Here is a 17619-nt window from a genome sequence, read left to right as displayed (position 1 = left end):
TAGCTGGTGTTTTGCGCCTCTGGTATTCTTGCCAATTCCTTTCTGTGTCCCGCTCATGTATTGACCCATGTGCCTGTTCATCTTAGCCGATATGATGCCTGACAGGAGCTTCCATGTAGTACTGAGGCAGGTTATTGGTCGGTAGTTGGAGGGGACCGGTCCCTTCTTGTGGTCCTTGGGGATCAGGACCGTCCGGCCTTCAGTTAGCCATTCCGGGTGTCTCTCGTTAACTAGCAGCTGGTTCATTTGTGCTGCCAGACGCTCGTGGAGTGCAGTCAGCTTCTTCAGCCAGTAGGCGTGAACCATGTCGGGCCCTGGTGCTGTCCAACTCTTCATACTGGAGACCCTTTCTTGGATATCTGCCACTGTGATGGTTACTGGACCCTGTTCAGGGAGGTCGCTGTGGTCTGCCCTCAGATCCTCTAGCCACTGAGCATTGCCGTTATGGGTTGCATCCTTCTCCCATATGCTCTTCCAGTATTGCTCCGTCTCCAGCCTTGGTGGTGCTGTTCTCTTATTGTTCCCTTGCCACTGAGAGTACACCTTTGCTGGTTCTGTGGAGAACAGCTGGTTTATTCTCCTGCCTTCTATCTCTCTGGTGTACCTCCTCAAGCGGCTGGCCAAGGCTGTGAGTCTTTGCTTGGCAGTCTCCAAGGCCTCAGGTATGGACAGCTTGCTGTATTTCTTAGGCACCTTATTTGTCGCACCTTTCTGCAACTCCGTTAGTTGGCTAACCTCCCTCCGTGCTACTTTGAACAAGAAGGCATCGGTGGGCAAGAGACGAAAACAGGGCGTTGTTGGAATGCTACTACGCAAGTAACCCCGGCGGCAGGGGCTACATGAATAGGATGACGGACCTATGGATTCTTCGATACCCAACATCCACAATGACGGCGAAACAACTAGTAGCTCTGTGTTCCAACATTCGAAAGAAGGGACTGCTCTCACAGCTAGAGATTGACGAGGTACAACACAAATGCTACGGCAAGGAGGAGTCAGGACGGGAGATATCATCACCCCCACCCGAGATTGGGTACATAGCCCCAAGTGCGATAGGAGAAGGATCGTTGAGTGCGAGAGGAACTGACCTGAAAAATAGGATAATGGCCAAGCTTGAAACCTGGATCCCCCGTAGCCGGTTACCAAGATTACGTGAAGTACCCTCAGAAGGTCTGCTAGATGATGTTAATGCAGCACTACGGACAATACCTACAACCACGATTACCGACACTAACAAGCTGATCTACAATACGGCAGCCATGATCAGTGAGATGCTTGGCTACAAGTTGAACAGCCACAAGGGGCAGTACCCTCCATGGAGGAGGAGGCTAGAGGGCAAGATCAAAGTAGCACGAAGGGAGGTTAGCCAACTAACGGAGCTGCAAAAAGGTGCAACAAAGAAGGTGCATAAGAAATACAGCAAGCTGTCCATACCTGAGGCCTTGGAAACTGCCAAGCAAAGACTCACAGCCTTGGCCAGCCGCTTGAGGAGGTACACCAGAGAGATAGAAGGCAGGAGAATAAACCAGCTGTTCTCCACAGAACCAGCAACGGTGTACTCTCAGTGGCAAGGGAACAATAATAAGAGAACAGCACCACCAAGGCTGGAGAGTGAGCAATACTGGAAGAGCATATGGGAGAAGGACGCAACCCATAACGGCAATGCTAGTGGATCTGAGGGCAGACCACAGCGACCTCCCTGAACAGGGTCCAGTAACCATCACAGTGGCAGATATCCAAGAAAGGGTCTCCAGTATGAAGAGTTGGACAGCACCAGGGCCCGACATGGTTCACGCCTACTGGCTAAAGAAGCTGACTGCACTCCATGAGCGTCTGGCAGCACAAATGAACCAGCTGCTAGTTAATGAGAGACACCCGGAATGGCTAACCGAAGGCCGGACGGTCCTGATCCCCAAGGACCCCAAGAAGGGACCGGTCCCCTCCAACTACCGGCCAATAACCTGCCTCAGTACTACATGGAAGCTCCTGTCAGGCATCATATCGGCTAAGATGAACAGGCACATGGGTCAATACATGAGTGGGACACAGAAAGGAATTGGCAAGAATACCAGAGGCGCAAAACACCAGCTACTGGTAGACAGAACAGTCAGCCGAGACTGCAAGACCAGACTGACCAACCTGTGCACTGCCTGGATTGATTACAAGAAGGCCTATGACTCAATGCCCCACAGCTGGATACTGGAATGCCTAGAATTGTACAAGATCAATGGGACCCTAAGAGCCTTCATCAGGAACTCAATGGGGATGTGGCGTACAACACTAGAGGCCAACTCCAAGCCCATAGCACAAGTCACCATCAAGTGCGGGATCTACCAAGGAGATGCTCTGTCCCCACTGCTGTTCTGCATAGGCCTGAACCCCCTCAGTGAGATCATTAACAAGACTGGCTACGGATACCGACTACGGAACGGAGCAGTTGTCAGCCACCTCCTGTACATGGATGACATCAAGCTGTATGCCAAGAGTGAACGAGACATCGATTCACTGATCCACACTACCAGGCTATACAGCAATGACATTGGAATGTCGTTCGGACTGGAGAAGTGTAGTCGGATGGTAACAAAGAGAGGGAAGGTAGTCAGAACTGAGGGGATTGAACTACCAGAAGGCAACATTGTAGACATAGAGGACAGTTACAAGTACCTGGGGATCCCGCAGGCAAATGGGAACCATGAAGAGGCCGCTAGAAAAGCTGCAACCACCAAGTACCTGCAGAGGGTCAGGCAAGTCCTGAGGAGTCAGCTGAATGGTAAGAACAAGATCCGGGCCATCAACACGTACGCCCTGCCCGTGATCAGGTACCCTGCTGGGGTAATAGGCTGGCCAAAGGAGGAGATAGAAGCCACTGACATAAAGACAAGAAAGCTCCTTACCATGCATGGAGGGTTTCACCCCAAATCCAGCACCCTGAGGCTGTACGCTAAGCGGAAGGAAGGGGGCCGGGGACTGGTGAGTGTCAGCACCACAGTCCAGGATGAGACAACGAACATCCAAGAATACATTGGGAAGATGGCCCCAACTGACCGAGTGCTCAGTGAATACCTCAGGCAGCAAAAACCCAAGAAAGAGGAGGGAGACGAGGAACCATCATGGAAGGACAGGCCCCTGCACGGTATGTACCACCGGCAGATAGAGGAGGTGGCTGATATCCAGAAATCCTACCAGTGGCTGGACAAAGCTGGACTGAAAGACAGCACAGAGGCACTAATCATGGCAGCACAAGAACAAGCTCTGAGTACAAGATCCATAGAGGCTGGGGTCTATCACACCAGGCAAGACCCCAGGTGCAGGCTGTGTAAAGATGCCCCAGAGACAATCCAGCACATAACAGCAGGGTGCAAGATGCTAGCAGGCAAGGCATACATGGAACGCCATAACCATGTGGACGGCATAGTGTACAGGAACATCTGTGCCGAGTATAACCTGGAAGTCCCGAGGTCAAAATGGGAGATGCCCCCAAGGGTGGTGGAGAATGACCGAGCTAAGATCCTGTGGGACTTCCAGATACAGACGGACAAAATGGTGGTGGCTAACCAACCGGACATAGTGGTGGTAGACAAACAGAAGAAGACGGCCGTAGTGATCGATGTAGCGGTTCCGAATGACAGCAATATCAGGAAGAAGGAACACGAGAAGCTGGAGAAATACCAAGGGCTCAGAGAAGAGCTCGAGAGGATGTGGAGGGTGAAGGTAACGGTGGTCCCCGTGGTAATCGGAGCACTAGGTGCGGTGACTCCCAAGCTAGGCGAGTGGCTCCAGCAGATCCCGGGAATAACATCGGAGATCTCTGTCCAGAAGAGCGCAGTCCTGGGAACAGCTAAGATACTGCGCAGGACCCTCAAGCTCCCAGGCCTCTGGTAGAGGACCCGAGCTTGAAGGATAAACCGCCCGCAGGGGCGTGCTGGGTGGTTTGTTTTTTTATATATATATATATATATATATATATATATATATATATATATATATATATATATATATATATATATATACACACACACATATATATATACACGCACATATATATATACACACACACACACACACATATATATATACACATACATACACTCAACAAAAATATAAACGCAACACCTTTGTTACTGCTCCCATTCCCCATGGGATGGACGTAGAGACCTAAAATTCATTCCAGATACACAATATAACCATCCCTCCCAAACAGTGGTCACAAATCAGTCCAAATGTGTGGTAGTGGGCACATCTGCTATATTGAGATAATCCATCCCACCTCACAGGTGTGCCACATCAGGATGCTGATCTGACATCATGAGTAGTGCACAGGTGTACCTCAGACTGCCCACAACAAAAGGCCACCCTGGAATGTGTAGTTTTTTGCGCTATTGGGGGTCTGGGGACCCAGAACCGGTCAGTATCTGGTGTGACCACCATTTGCCTCATGCAGTGCAAAACAGCAAATGAGAGCAGATACACGGATTCCACAAAAAGATGTAAACAGAAAGCGCAGATTGTTCACCTGATGACACGTATAAAGATGGTGCTGAAAGCCGACACATCACAGATTCTGATGCTGCAGGTTTTGTCACTCTCCGACCGGAATTCACTGAACCCGCAACAAAAGAAAATCCAAACTATGCTTAACGTTTGATAAACATTATCATTAATTCCCTCTTACATTTGCGGTTTTGCTTCCACCACAGTGGGTGCAGTGGTTCAGGGGGCAGTGCCAGAGGAGGTTGCCCAACACAGCCTATTTAAGCAGCATGCCAGGACCCAGAAGGGAAGAGAAATTTGGAGGGCTGGTGACAGTTGTTCTGCGTCTTGTGCAGGTTGATGGTTTCTGAGTTAGAAACAATCTAATGGCAAGAAAGGATTCAACATCTGCAGCTGTGATGCTGGCGACAGCCTCATTGCTTCTGGACAGATAAGCTAGTGAGATTTCAACAAGATAACATTACTCTGATAGTTATTTAAAAAAAACAAACCCATACCCACTAGACATACACTCAACACACACCTGAACAAAAGAAACTGAAAAGAACTAGGACCTGTAACAACTTGGGTATATGGACTGACAAAAAAAGGACTGCTGAACACCTTTATTGCTGTAATATTGAACAAATGTGTTTTATTGTTTGTGCTTTCACTCCTGAGTCGATACCTCAAGCAAATAGGCCAACATATCTATGTTCAGTCTTTCTTCTTTCTTCGTTTCAGTTTTATCAGTAGCATTTTCTGCTTTGGTTTTACTGCCGTAACTACAAGATAACTGCAGACCACTCAGAAATCCTAAGACAAGGGTTGTGTAGCTCTATCCTGCAACTATTGTAACTTGCCCTTTTCAGTGCAGTCAATTACTCCTCTGCATGTTTGGCTACTTTTTCTGCCGCACTGTAGCATCAATATAAGGGTTCACCAATGGCAGCAAATTTCTGAAGGGAGATTGCTGAAACTATTGGATTGAACATGTGGTTTGTATAGCTCAGTGCTCTGATAGGATTACAGGGTTTCAAAAGGTCTCTTAAGTTAGGTATTGCCTAACCACTGAAAAGTAAGCAGTTTTAAACTGGATCTGAAATTAACTGAAAGCTAGTGTAAGGAGGCCAGTACAGGTGTAATGTGTTCACACCATTTCTTTCCTGTCAAAAGGCAACCTGCTACATTTTGAACAGCTTGTAGGTGACGAAGTCAGAACTGATCAGAGCCAATTATAAAGAGTTATAATAGTTTTCACAAGTAGTAATAAAAGCATGAATTACTCTCTAAAAGTAATGTGCCGTAAGGTAGGCCTTCACCTTACTGAGGAGCCACAGCTAAAAGAAACTTGTCTTAACAACAGAGCTAATCTGTTTATGAAATTTTAAAGCACTGCTAAAAAGCGACCACATGCTGTATGGCTGAGAGCAGCCGGCCAGGTTCAAGTCCAAGCCAACGAGATTCAACGAAATTAACCTGAAATCACTAGTGGGAACACAACGAATATGACTGCACATTTACGCCGACATCATCCTAGTGCAAAGACAAAAACAACAAGCATGCTACTAACTTTAGCCGAGTCATTTAGACAGCTGTTAGCACGTGATTCTCCTTATGCTGCTGAGAATATAGCCCAGAAGAAGCGGATAGTATAGCTTTTATTTTGGAAAGAGACATTTCTCTGTAATAAACTCTCTTTTCCAAAGATGAGTGATTCCTCAATCAGATAAAGGGCTTGCAAAATCGCTAGCCCGACGTCCCGGAGCTAGCGATCTTTCCAGTCGGGCTACAAAAATCTCTCTGCCCTGCCCGTCGGGCTATTGTAGGAAAAATATATGTCAATGCTTTTGCATTCTTTCAGAAATATAGCTGGGTAATTATGTCATTGGCATCGGTGAGCCACTGTCAATATGTGACATATTGAAATCGCGTTTGAATTTGCGCTTGTTTTTTTGCTTTCACTTTGCAATGACAGCACTGATCTGTGAGTGATGATAATTTGTGCACCAATTCCTCTGACATCGTCTTATTAATCGTTAGCTTACTATGCAAACATGACAAGTGAAATCTCCCGCAGCAAGCTTAAACATGTGAGAGGTTGATCGCGCAGAGAATCGCTGAGCTTATGTGAGTCCGTGTGTAAAAGCAGCAGTATATACATTTTAGTTCTGCTGAGCCAAATAAGACAGGTCGGGGTGAAGAAGTGACAGCCAAAGAAAAGCTTACCACAAAACGGAGAAGTTATGACAAATGAGACTATAAGGCAAAAAGAAAGTGCAGCTTTATGGTTTCATGGACAAAAGAATTTCTGTGGCTGCAATATGACGAGCTAAATAACCAGGGCTGCACATAAGTGGTCCGCAGGTGCGCATTCGCTGTCAAAATAAAAAACGTGCACAAGGGTTAGGGTTAAATTTAAAAACTGTACTTTTGAGTTAAAATATATATTTATAATTTTAATAAATGACAAATTAAAAAGGCATGAACATTTTTTTGTATCGAAAAAATATCGAACCGTGACACCAAAGTATCGAACCGAACCGAACCGTGAATTTTGTGTATCGTTGCACCCCTAATATATATATATATATATATATACACACACACACACACACACACACATACATATATATATATATATATATACATATATACACATATACATATACATATATACACATATACATATATATATATACACATATACATATACATATATACACATATACATATACATATATACACATATACATATACATATATACACATATACATATGTATATATATATATATATATATATATATATATATATATACATATATACATATATACATATATATATATATATATATATATATATATATATATATATATACATATACATATATACATATATATATATATATATATATATATATATATACACACATATATATATATATATATATATATATATATATATATATATATATATATACACACATATACATATACATATATACACATATACATATACATATATACACATATACATATACATATATACACATATACATATACATATATACACATATACATATATATATATATATATATATATATATATATATATACATACACATATACATATATATATATATATATATATATATATATATATATATATATATATATATATATACATACACATATACATATATATATATATATATATATATATATATATATATATACATACACATATACATATATATATATATATATATATATATATATATATATATACATACACATATACATATATATATATATATATATATATATATATATATATATATATATATATATATATATATATATATACATACATATATATATATATACATATATATATATATATATATATATATATATATATGTATGTATATGTAGTCAAACGCAGATCCACTGAGCTCTCAACACAGACAGCATCGTCAGAAGAAAAGTTGATAAAATAAATTAAAAATTTTATATATATCTCAGTGAGATACTTGGCAACAAGATGAACAACCACAAGGAGCAGTACTCTCAATGGAGAAGGAGACCACAAGAAGGCCAAGATCAAGGTAGCACGAAGGGAAGTTATCCAACTGTCGGAGCTGCAGGAAGGTGTAATGAAAAAGGTGCCTAAGAAGTACAGCAAGCTGTCCATACCTGAGAAAATGGCAAGCAAAGACTCACAGCCTTGGCCAGACACTACAAGAGGTATACCAGAGAAACAGAAGTCAGGAGAATAAACAATCCTAGGTGTACTCTCAGTGGCAGGGGAACAATGTGAGAACAACACCACCAAGGCTGGAGATGGAGAAATACTGGAGGAGAATATGGCTACAATGTAGCTTGCCATTGCCAGTGTGTGAATGTGTGTGTGAATGGGTGAATGACTGAATGTAGTGTAAAGCGCTTTGGGGTCCTTAGGGACTGAGTAAAGCGCTATACAAATGCAGGCCATTTACCATCACAAAGATGGCCACAACTGACCGCGTGCTCAGTGAATATCTCAGGCAACCCAAGAACGAGATGCAAAAGGAGGAAGGACAAACCCCTGCACGGTATGTATCACCATATGTATCAGTAGATAGAGGAAGTTGCTGACATCCAGAAATCCTACCAGTGGCTTGGACAAAGCTGGACTGAAAGACAGCAGAGGCACTAATCATGGCAGCACAGGAACAAGCTCTGAGCACAACAGCACATAACAGCAGGGTGCAAGGCAGGGCATACATGGAATGCCATAACCAAGTGGCTGGCATAGTATAAAGAAACATCTGTGTCCAGTATAGCTTGGAAGTCCCGAGGTCAAAATGGGATACGCCTCCTAGAGTGGTGGAGATTGACCAAGCTAAGATCCTGTGTGACTTCCAGATACAGACGGACAAAATCTTGGTGGCCAACCAATTGGATATAGTAGTGGTAGACAAGCAGAAGAAGATGGCCGTAGTGATAGATGTAGAATTACCAAATGACAGTAACATCAGAAAGAAGGAACACGAGAAGATGGAGAAATACCAGGGGCTAAGAGAGACGCTGAAGAAAATGTGGAGGGTGAAGGTAACGGTGCTCCCAGTGGTAATCAGAGTATTGAGTGCAGTGACCCCCAAGCTAGGCAAGTAGCTCCAGCAGATCCCAGGAACAACAGGAATGAGATCTCTGTCCAGAAGAGAACAATCCTAGGAAGAGCAAAGATACTGTGGGGGACCATCAAGCGGAATTTTATTTCTTTCATTTTTAGTCTTCTTTTGCACTGAGAGGAACTGAACCTTAATGACGTTGTTAAATGTTTCATTGGTCCAATGACAATAAATATCTACTGTCAGGTCACTTTTTAATATTATTCTCACCGTGAGGAAAGGATGTTTGGTGTTCTGTAACACTCGGCTCTCTGTAACCGTGTGGGCCACTTCATCCTGCCAGCAAACACAATTATCATTACAAACACAAAAAACATTTTTAAAAATAGTAAAACGTTACTTAAAGCAAGAACAAACAGAGACTGAGAAGGACAGTCCGTTTGACATAATCTTTGTTTTAATGCCTTAACTTGTATCAAAGCTAAAATACAACAATGTAGCTGATATATATTACAGTCTAATTTTATTCAGCCACTTTGTTACCTAAAGATGGTCAGAGGACAAGCGCGCACTGCTGACACAACGAAGTCACAAATGATGCTCGATGTTTTCATTTACCTCATATTTAGATAAGAACATATTTTTATGGAGTTATGTAAAAGAAAATACACCTACCTTCAAGTTTTATGTATCAAGACTGTATATAGAAAAAAAATCTCTAGTCCTCACCAAGTTCTAAACTAATTTAAAATCTGGGACAAACAACCTTAAAATGAACAACACATGACATATTTTACTGTATCATTTTTTGCACAACTTCATTTAAAATGTTGCTTTACTTCACTGAAGTTGCAGGCATTCATTCATGCACAGATCTCTGAGGGTCCCACCACACCATTTCAATCAGGTTGAGTTCTTGATAATGGTCCACTGCAACACCTTTAATCTTTTCTCTGAGTTATTTTGTTCTAGATTTACGTGTGTGCTTGGTATCTTTGTCCTGTCGCAAGACCCAATGGTGCCAATTGTCAGACAGATGGCCTAAAATATGACTCTAGACCAGCGGTCCCCAACCTTTTTTGCGCCACGGACCGGTTTATGCCCGACATTATTTTCACGGACCGGCCTTTAAGGTGTCGCGGATAAATACAACAAAATAAAACTAGTACCGGTACCGAAAAAAAAGAAGATTTATTCATAACACACCTGAAAAGACCCAGGAAAACCGAGTTAACGATAAAAACGATAACATAATAATGCTGAAAACCAATAAAAACCCTGAAAACCATACATTTCACACCTGAGCCTCATCTCTTGCGGCCCGGTTCCAAACGACTCACGGACCGGTACCGGTCCAAGGCCCGGGGGTTGGGACCGCTGCTCTAGACAATTAATTTAGAGGAATTCATTGTCACCTTGATGACTACAACGTGTCAACGAGCCCAAATTATCAATCAGCAAATGCTATTTCTCACAGCAACCGCGGAGGCCTGATATCCCCAAGGCTGGAATTTCCCTCTGCCATAATAATGAAAACAAAATCATCTTTAGAGCTTCTCTTCATCATCCACCACTGTTCTTGACAGTCAATATGAGATATTGTGGTGGGCGCGGTCTGCGGATGCCGTGTGGATGATCCTGCATGGCATCTGCAATCACGCCTGCCTGTTAAAACATGGGGACTCAGGTGTAAGTGTTGCATTTTGAGGAGAAATTTATTTTGCACCTGCAAATTTTTTTTACGTGCGGTCAAATTTTTTATTTTTTTTTTTACATGCGCTTAGAATAGTGGCACAAAAATAACGCCATACATTAACAGCTCCCACAGTTTCTGTGCTCACTGCAACATGTTTTGCATTTATATATATATAATGATAAATGAAAAATGAATGGAAACAGCAAAACAGCATAATTGGTTAATTGGTGATTCTAAATTGTGAATGTGAGTTTGAATAGCTGTCTTTCTCTATGTGTTAACCCTGGACAGGCTGGTGACCTGTTCAGGGTGCACCCTGCCTTTCACACTAGGACAGCTCCAGCCCCCCGCCTCCGCAACACTGAATTGGCTTAATGAAAAAGTATGGATGGATGAATAAAAACAACAATTGTTATGTGGTGGTCAGTATTAGGGTTGGGTTTAAAAAAAAAAAATTTCAGCAGATTGATATTGATATCGATTCATTAAATCCTGAATCAATTTTTAAATATAAATGTATTTTGCCAAAATCGCCAGAATCTCAGCTTAAAGCTCACAAAACTATTTCAAGAACCACCAAACAGCTAAAACAGCAAATGAGAGCAGATACACGGATTCCACAAAAAGATGTAAACAGAAAGCGCAGATTGTTCACCTGATGACACGTATAAAGATGGTGCTGAAAGCCGACACATCACAGATTCTGATGCTGCAGGTTTTGTCACTCTCCGACCGGAATTCACTGAACCCGCAACAAAAGAAAATCCAAACTATGCTTAACGTTTGATAAACATTATCATTAATTCCCTCTTACATTTGCGGTTTTGCTTCCACCACAGTGGGTGCAGTGGTTCAGGGGGCAGTGCCAGAGGAGGTTGCCCAACACAGCCTATTTAAGCAGCATGCCAGGACCCAGAAGGGAAGAGAAATTTGGAGGGCTGGTGACAGTTGTTCTGCGTCTTGTGCAGGTTGATGGTTTCTGAGTTAGAAACAATCTAATGGCAAGAAAGGATTCAACATCTGCAGCTGTGATGCTGGCGACAGCCTCATTGCTTCTGGACAGATAAGCTAGTGAGATTTCAACAAGATAACATTACTCTGATAGTTATTTAAAAAAAACAAACCCATACCCACTAGACATACACTCAACACACACCTGAACAAAAGAAACTGAAAAGAACTAGGACCTGTAACAACTTGGGTATATGGACTGACAAAAAAAGGACTGCTGAACACCTTTATTGCTGTAATATTGAACAAATGTGTTTTATTGTTTGTGCTTTCACTCCTGAGTCGATACCTCAAGCAAATAGGCCAACATATCTATGTTCAGTCTTTCTTCTTTCTTCGTTTCAGTTTTATCAGTAGCATTTTCTGCTTTGGTTTTACTGCCGTAACTACAAGATAACTGCAGACCACTCAGAAATCCTAAGACAAGGGTTGTGTAGCTCTATCCTGCAACTATTGTAACTTGCCCTTTTCAGTGCAGTCAATTACTCCTCTGCATGTTTGGCTACTTTTTCTGCCGCACTGTAGCATCAATATAAGGGTTCACCAATGGCAGCAAATTTCTGAAGGGAGATTGCTGAAACTATTGGATTGAACATGTGGTTTGTATAGCTCAGTGCTCTGATAGGATTACAGGGTTTCAAAAGGTCTCTTAAGTTAGGTATTGCCTAACCACTGAAAAGTAAGCAGTTTTAAACTGGATCTGAAATTAACTGAAAGCTAGTGTAAGGAGGCCAGTACAGGTGTAATGTGTTCACACCATTTCTTTCCTGTCAAAAGGCAACCTGCTACATTTTGAACAGCTTGTAGGTGACGAAGTCAGAACTGATCAGAGCCAATTATAAAGAGTTATAATAGTTTTCACAAGTAGTAATAAAAGCATGAATTACTCTCTAAAAGTAATGTGCCGTAAGGTAGGCCTTCACCTTACTGAGGAGCCACAGCTAAAAGAAACTTGTCTTAACAACAGAGCTAATCTGTTTATGAAATTTTAAAGCACTGCTAAAAAGCGACCACATGCTGTATGGCTGAGAGCAGCCGGCCAGGTTCAAGTCCAAGCCGCAGCCCTTTCTTCCTTTTGCTTTCCTATCAATTCTTCACTGTACCTATCAAAGTAAAATCCAAAAAAGGCCAAAAATTAAATAGAATTATAAATTTGTTAAGATTAAGAGTAAAGTAATAATCTCGATTTACAAGCACAGAATCATCGAAAGCTGATGCAAACAAAGATGCTGTTAAAGAACTTATCATGTGCACAATCGGACCAGACACAGACTGAGTCAGAATGTTTCAATAAGATCAATAAATTCTTTGACCAAGAGTCTGGATTCATAATGGACATGAATATTAAAATCACTGACAATCAGGAACTGATCATAATTCAATGAGCAGTGTCTTTCATAACTAATGACAAAAATATTTTAGTCAAGCCCTATAAACACTAATTTTCAAAATGAGCCAATAAACATTATACTAGAAAACAGGAAGCCAATGTTGATGCTGTGCCACACTCCTGTCTTCACACACATTTCGCAGCATTCATCTGTTAAAGTAGGACAAGTCTTGCAGCAGCAAAATGGCAGAAATATATCAATTACAACTGCATCAATTATGTCAATACACACACTTACCTTGGCTATTATCACCATTTTGCGCAGTATTTTCATGGCATAATGTACTCCAGTTGTCTTTTCTTTGACAAGAATCACCTTCCCAAAGGTACCCTTTCCAAGCAGCTTCAGATATTCAAAGTCACTCATTGTCTGTAAAATATACAACTCATTCATTGTGGAAGTGTGTGTACATTTTTTTTAATTAAACAAAATAATCTTTTAAAGTTACGTACATTTAGAAGTAAAATATATTATGCTGTTCGTTTGACATGAAATGAAAAGTTTCGTTCTTTGCATCCTTGTTCCTTATGTCCTAATGCAAATAGCAGACTGCACATAAAACTATTCACCTAATCACTGTGACATAAAAGCTCAGCCTTGGTTTGAAACCACACCAGTAATGAGCAAGCAGTGGCTCTGACTGTGAAACAGAGGACCTCTACACTAAATGGCTAATGACTTATCAATCACAAAGAATAAACACCTGAATAGACTGACTAGATTTCTCTCTTACTCTAATAACATTTAAAATGAACTTAACTAACAAATACGACCATAAAATTTTCAGGAAAGTATTTATTGAGGTTATACAGCAAGCAGACATGCCAAGGGGCCACTTTCCCCCACACTTGAACACTACAAGATGTCTTTTTGCTACCACTGCAGTCCCAATGAATGCTGGCATTGGGTTTACTTTCCAATTCTAAGGATAGTAATTCTGAGGAAGCCAGAGACAATTACATGTTTGTATGATGTAAGAAATATCCTTTCACAAATCTATACTGATATTCCTGTTTGCACAACATATTGCTTCCCTGATAGAGTTTATGTGAGACCAACTGAAACTGGCCTGACTTACAGTAAGTAGCAGTTTTTATCAGCTCAAAGCTGTATCAGCTAATTCTCTCACCACTTTGGTGCAGCTCTTGGATATAACTGCCTCCATCTCCACCAGGCTGCTTTCGTTTGGTGAGCTGAGAACATCCATTGGTTCCTCTTCCCCCTGTTCCTGCATTTTCAGACTGTTCGCTACATACTGGATTGCCCTTATCCACCCCTCTCTGAAATGTAAAAAATATCACAAATTGCCACTCGGCTATCCAATCCGTAAAACTGTGAAGAGTATGAAATCACTGTATCATATACATCAATACTGGAGAATTTGGCATGACTTAGTAATTGTCAATTTAAAAAAAACATTAGATGGAGTCGAAGTATTCTAAATGACAACTAATGAATAATGGATACAGGAAAATGCACATCACAGTACATAAAACACAAAAAGTGCATGCCAGGATTTGACAAGGATAGTAAGAAATGTGATTTACGGTTTTTACCTCTCTTCGTTGCTTTCTACATGAAAAGTACGTTCAATAACAGTGGTCCACTGCAGACAACGGATGACAAATGTATTAGGTCTGGGTCTTTCAGTCTTCATTAACTGGCATTCTGTAAAAAATACAATTATCATTCATATTTACTTGAAGGTGGTTAGAAGGGACCAGAACTGAAAAAACATACAGGGAGTCTTGAAAACTGAAAGGATCTGACATAAAGGACGGCCACTCTTCAACATCTTAAAAGACTAACCTGCCACTGAGAAGTTGTTCAGTGGTGGGGAAGGTTGGTCATTTAAATCTGGTTTCTCTTTGTAACCGATGAAAGAGCCATCGCTCTTTAGGATAAAATACCTAGGCCTCCATGTTTTGATATATTCACCTGGATCAAAAATGACAAATTAAATCAACAGTGCAATTATACGATGAGTAGCTGGCAACAGACAACAGAAGTCAACAGTTTTCCCATCTTATAACACAATTTTATAACAATTTTCATGATCCATACCTCTTTTGTGAAGCCATCCCTCTCTCACTATACTGACTTCATTCATGGTAAGGGACTGCCCAGAGAGAGTCAGAAGGAGGAAAAGTAGATTCTTACTATGTTTAAGACTCAGTCACAGTGACAACAGCACCTACTGAATGAAATAAGCAGTGCAACAAAATGGTAAATGGCCTGCATTTGTATAGCGCTTTACTCAGTCCCTAAGGACCCCAAAGCGCTTTACACTACATTCAGTCATTCACCCATTCACACACACATTCACACACTGACATTAAATATTTTCCATAGAAAAAAAGAAAAAAATTAACATTCAGTCAACAGCTGACTAAAAAAATAATAATCTTAAAATGAAAGAAAAGTCATTTAAGACCTGATAATATAATATCCAGATGAGAGTATCTGGATTTCATCAATACTGACTGCAGTCAGAGTATTGACTAAATTTAAAAAGCTTATTTAAGATATTTGTTAAATGTTTGCTGTCTTGATGTTGTAACAGACTATCAACTTTAGGATTAAACAATTTTATCTTAATTTACAGATTTAAAGCCTAAAGTCTCATATTTGCTTCACTGTCAAGCTGAATGATTTATATTGAAAAAGATGGGTGTTGGAAAAACATCAAAAAGACCGACCGATGATGCTGTATCCACTATATATTAGAATGGCTAGAAAGAAAGAAATAAACTTCGTGTTCAAGTAATGGAAACCACACAATATTTAATAAGCTATTACAATATTTTCAAACTTGATAAGAAATTATTGCATATTCATTGTCTATTTATTCGCTAATCGTTTAATCATTTATGATTGTCTCGACAAGTTTCTGTAAATGTATACTATTACTGTTTTACTCGGAACATAAACTTACATGTCAAGGGGACGAAACCTTACACTTTATAGAAGTGATGGTGAGTAACATTTAAAATGGCATATCTTAGCCCGTTGCAGCTAACGTGAAGGCTCCACAGAATGAGCGTTGGCTCATACGCCGCCCAGCACTAATAAACCAATCCGGAATTTTAAGTATTATTTAAAAAAGGGGGTTTTGGCATATGACATGAATGCATAAGTCTACCGGATGTTAACGTACATTACTGTACAATTCCTGCAACGTGAGTGTGTGCGTTTATCGCTAGTTTTGTTGCACAAGGATACCAGCGGCAGGTATCACATTTACAAACATCGCGCAACATTTTAAATGAAAGCACAATACAAAACTCGCAATTTGTAGTAATTCCAGCTAAACAACACATAATACCATTCTAATCCTACTCTCATTGTTTCTCGTCACTCGGCGGGGCAGTTAAGTTGGTTTGCAGTTAAATACTCACAGCAGATAATTTACTGTTAACATACAACGAAGTTTGAAAGCACACGTTACAAAAAGCTTTAAGTAAAGAAATGTATATACAGTTAATAACTTAACGTATTCACACTGAATCTATATTAACAGACAAGCGAACGTCAAACAACGATACTTGTCACTTGAGTAGTGTCAAAAGTCACTTTGCTACTTATAGCTTATTATCACATATTAGGTTCTTATTTTACAGCCAGTCATAGTAGTGCTTTCCATACTCGAGTTTTATGGGGCTTCACACCGAACTCTAATATTAGTAATGATTCCTTGAACTATAATAAATTCATTTTTATTTTTATTATTAGAAAAAAATATCTTACGTTAGCGATCATATGCCTTCTGGTAGGGTTGCTGAAAGAGCCCTGATAGCGATTATCAAATAGCAGTTCTACCTAGCTATGAGTTAAAAGTTTGTCAGCTAATCTTTTAACTTCATATATTTTGCACAACTTAATTATGAAACCTAATTTAACGCACATCTCAGTGACTTTATCCCACACAGATTTCGTTTCAATGCGGCTTTCACAGTTTAGTTCCAGAACAGGCCATCCACCGAGGAAAACGCCGTGGAAGTTTCTTCTTCGTAGCTTAGGTCACATAGTGGTACCTCTTTACGCAAGTATCGCCCCCTGCAGGCAGCATGTGTGCTTGTTCTTTGTTTTGTTTTTTTATGCCATTGTTCCCGGAAGTTAGTAACATACACTGGCCGCGCCATGAAGATATTGGAACACTAATGTTTGTGATGCTTTTTTGAAAAGCTAATAACTCAGAACATAAGTCTGTATGTTATAAGCAAATATAAATTAAATTGATTTGTATCTGAAAACATGTTAGTGGATCAGCCACCAATGATTTAGGGCTTTTTTAACTAGGATAATACTGTGAGCAAACACATACCCAGATACCCAGTAATACCTAATTCACTGTAAATTATGTTCTCTTAATGTTATTTTAGCCAACATAGTGAATTAGTTGTTGTTCATTTGATGGTGTTAGTGACATTATGAAAT

General features: G+C 40.5%; 1 protein-coding gene across 8 annotated transcripts in view; it reads right to left on the bottom strand.

The window, feature by feature from the left end:
- Positions 1-17204, bottom strand: part of LOC308386738 (RAC-beta serine/threonine-protein kinase-like) — a 51351-nt gene extending 34147 nt beyond the window's left edge. For 2 of the 8 annotated variants that reach the window (XM_080866485.1, XM_080866486.1), the window contains exons 1-6: positions 16930-17176; positions 15247-15301; positions 14992-15120; positions 14739-14850; positions 14312-14462; positions 13420-13551 (exon numbers count right to left, since the gene is read on the bottom strand). In XM_080866485.1, coding sequence (XP_080722611.1) covers positions 13420-13551; positions 14312-14462; positions 14739-14850; positions 14992-15120; positions 15247-15301; positions 16930-16941 — 591 coding nt within the window. In that variant the 5' untranslated portion in view covers positions 16942-17176. Of the gene's footprint in view, positions 1-9354; positions 9421-13419; positions 13552-14311; positions 14463-14738; positions 14851-14991; positions 15121-15246; positions 15380-16929 lie in introns of all 8 variants that reach the window. The other 6 variants (XM_080866483.1, XM_080866481.1, XM_080866484.1 and 3 more) reach the window with 6 other exon arrangements.
- Positions 17205-17619: the final 415 nt, after the last annotated feature.

The sequence above is a fragment of the Rhamphochromis sp. 'chilingali' genome (genome assembly GCF_963969265.1).
Source record: "Rhamphochromis sp. 'chilingali' genome assembly, chromosome: 19".
NCBI classification, from domain to species: Eukaryota; Metazoa; Chordata; class Actinopteri; order Cichliformes; family Cichlidae; genus Rhamphochromis; species Rhamphochromis sp. 'chilingali'.
The sequence above is the reverse complement of the archived record's forward strand: the minus strand, read 5'-3'. Positions and strand labels throughout refer to the sequence as shown.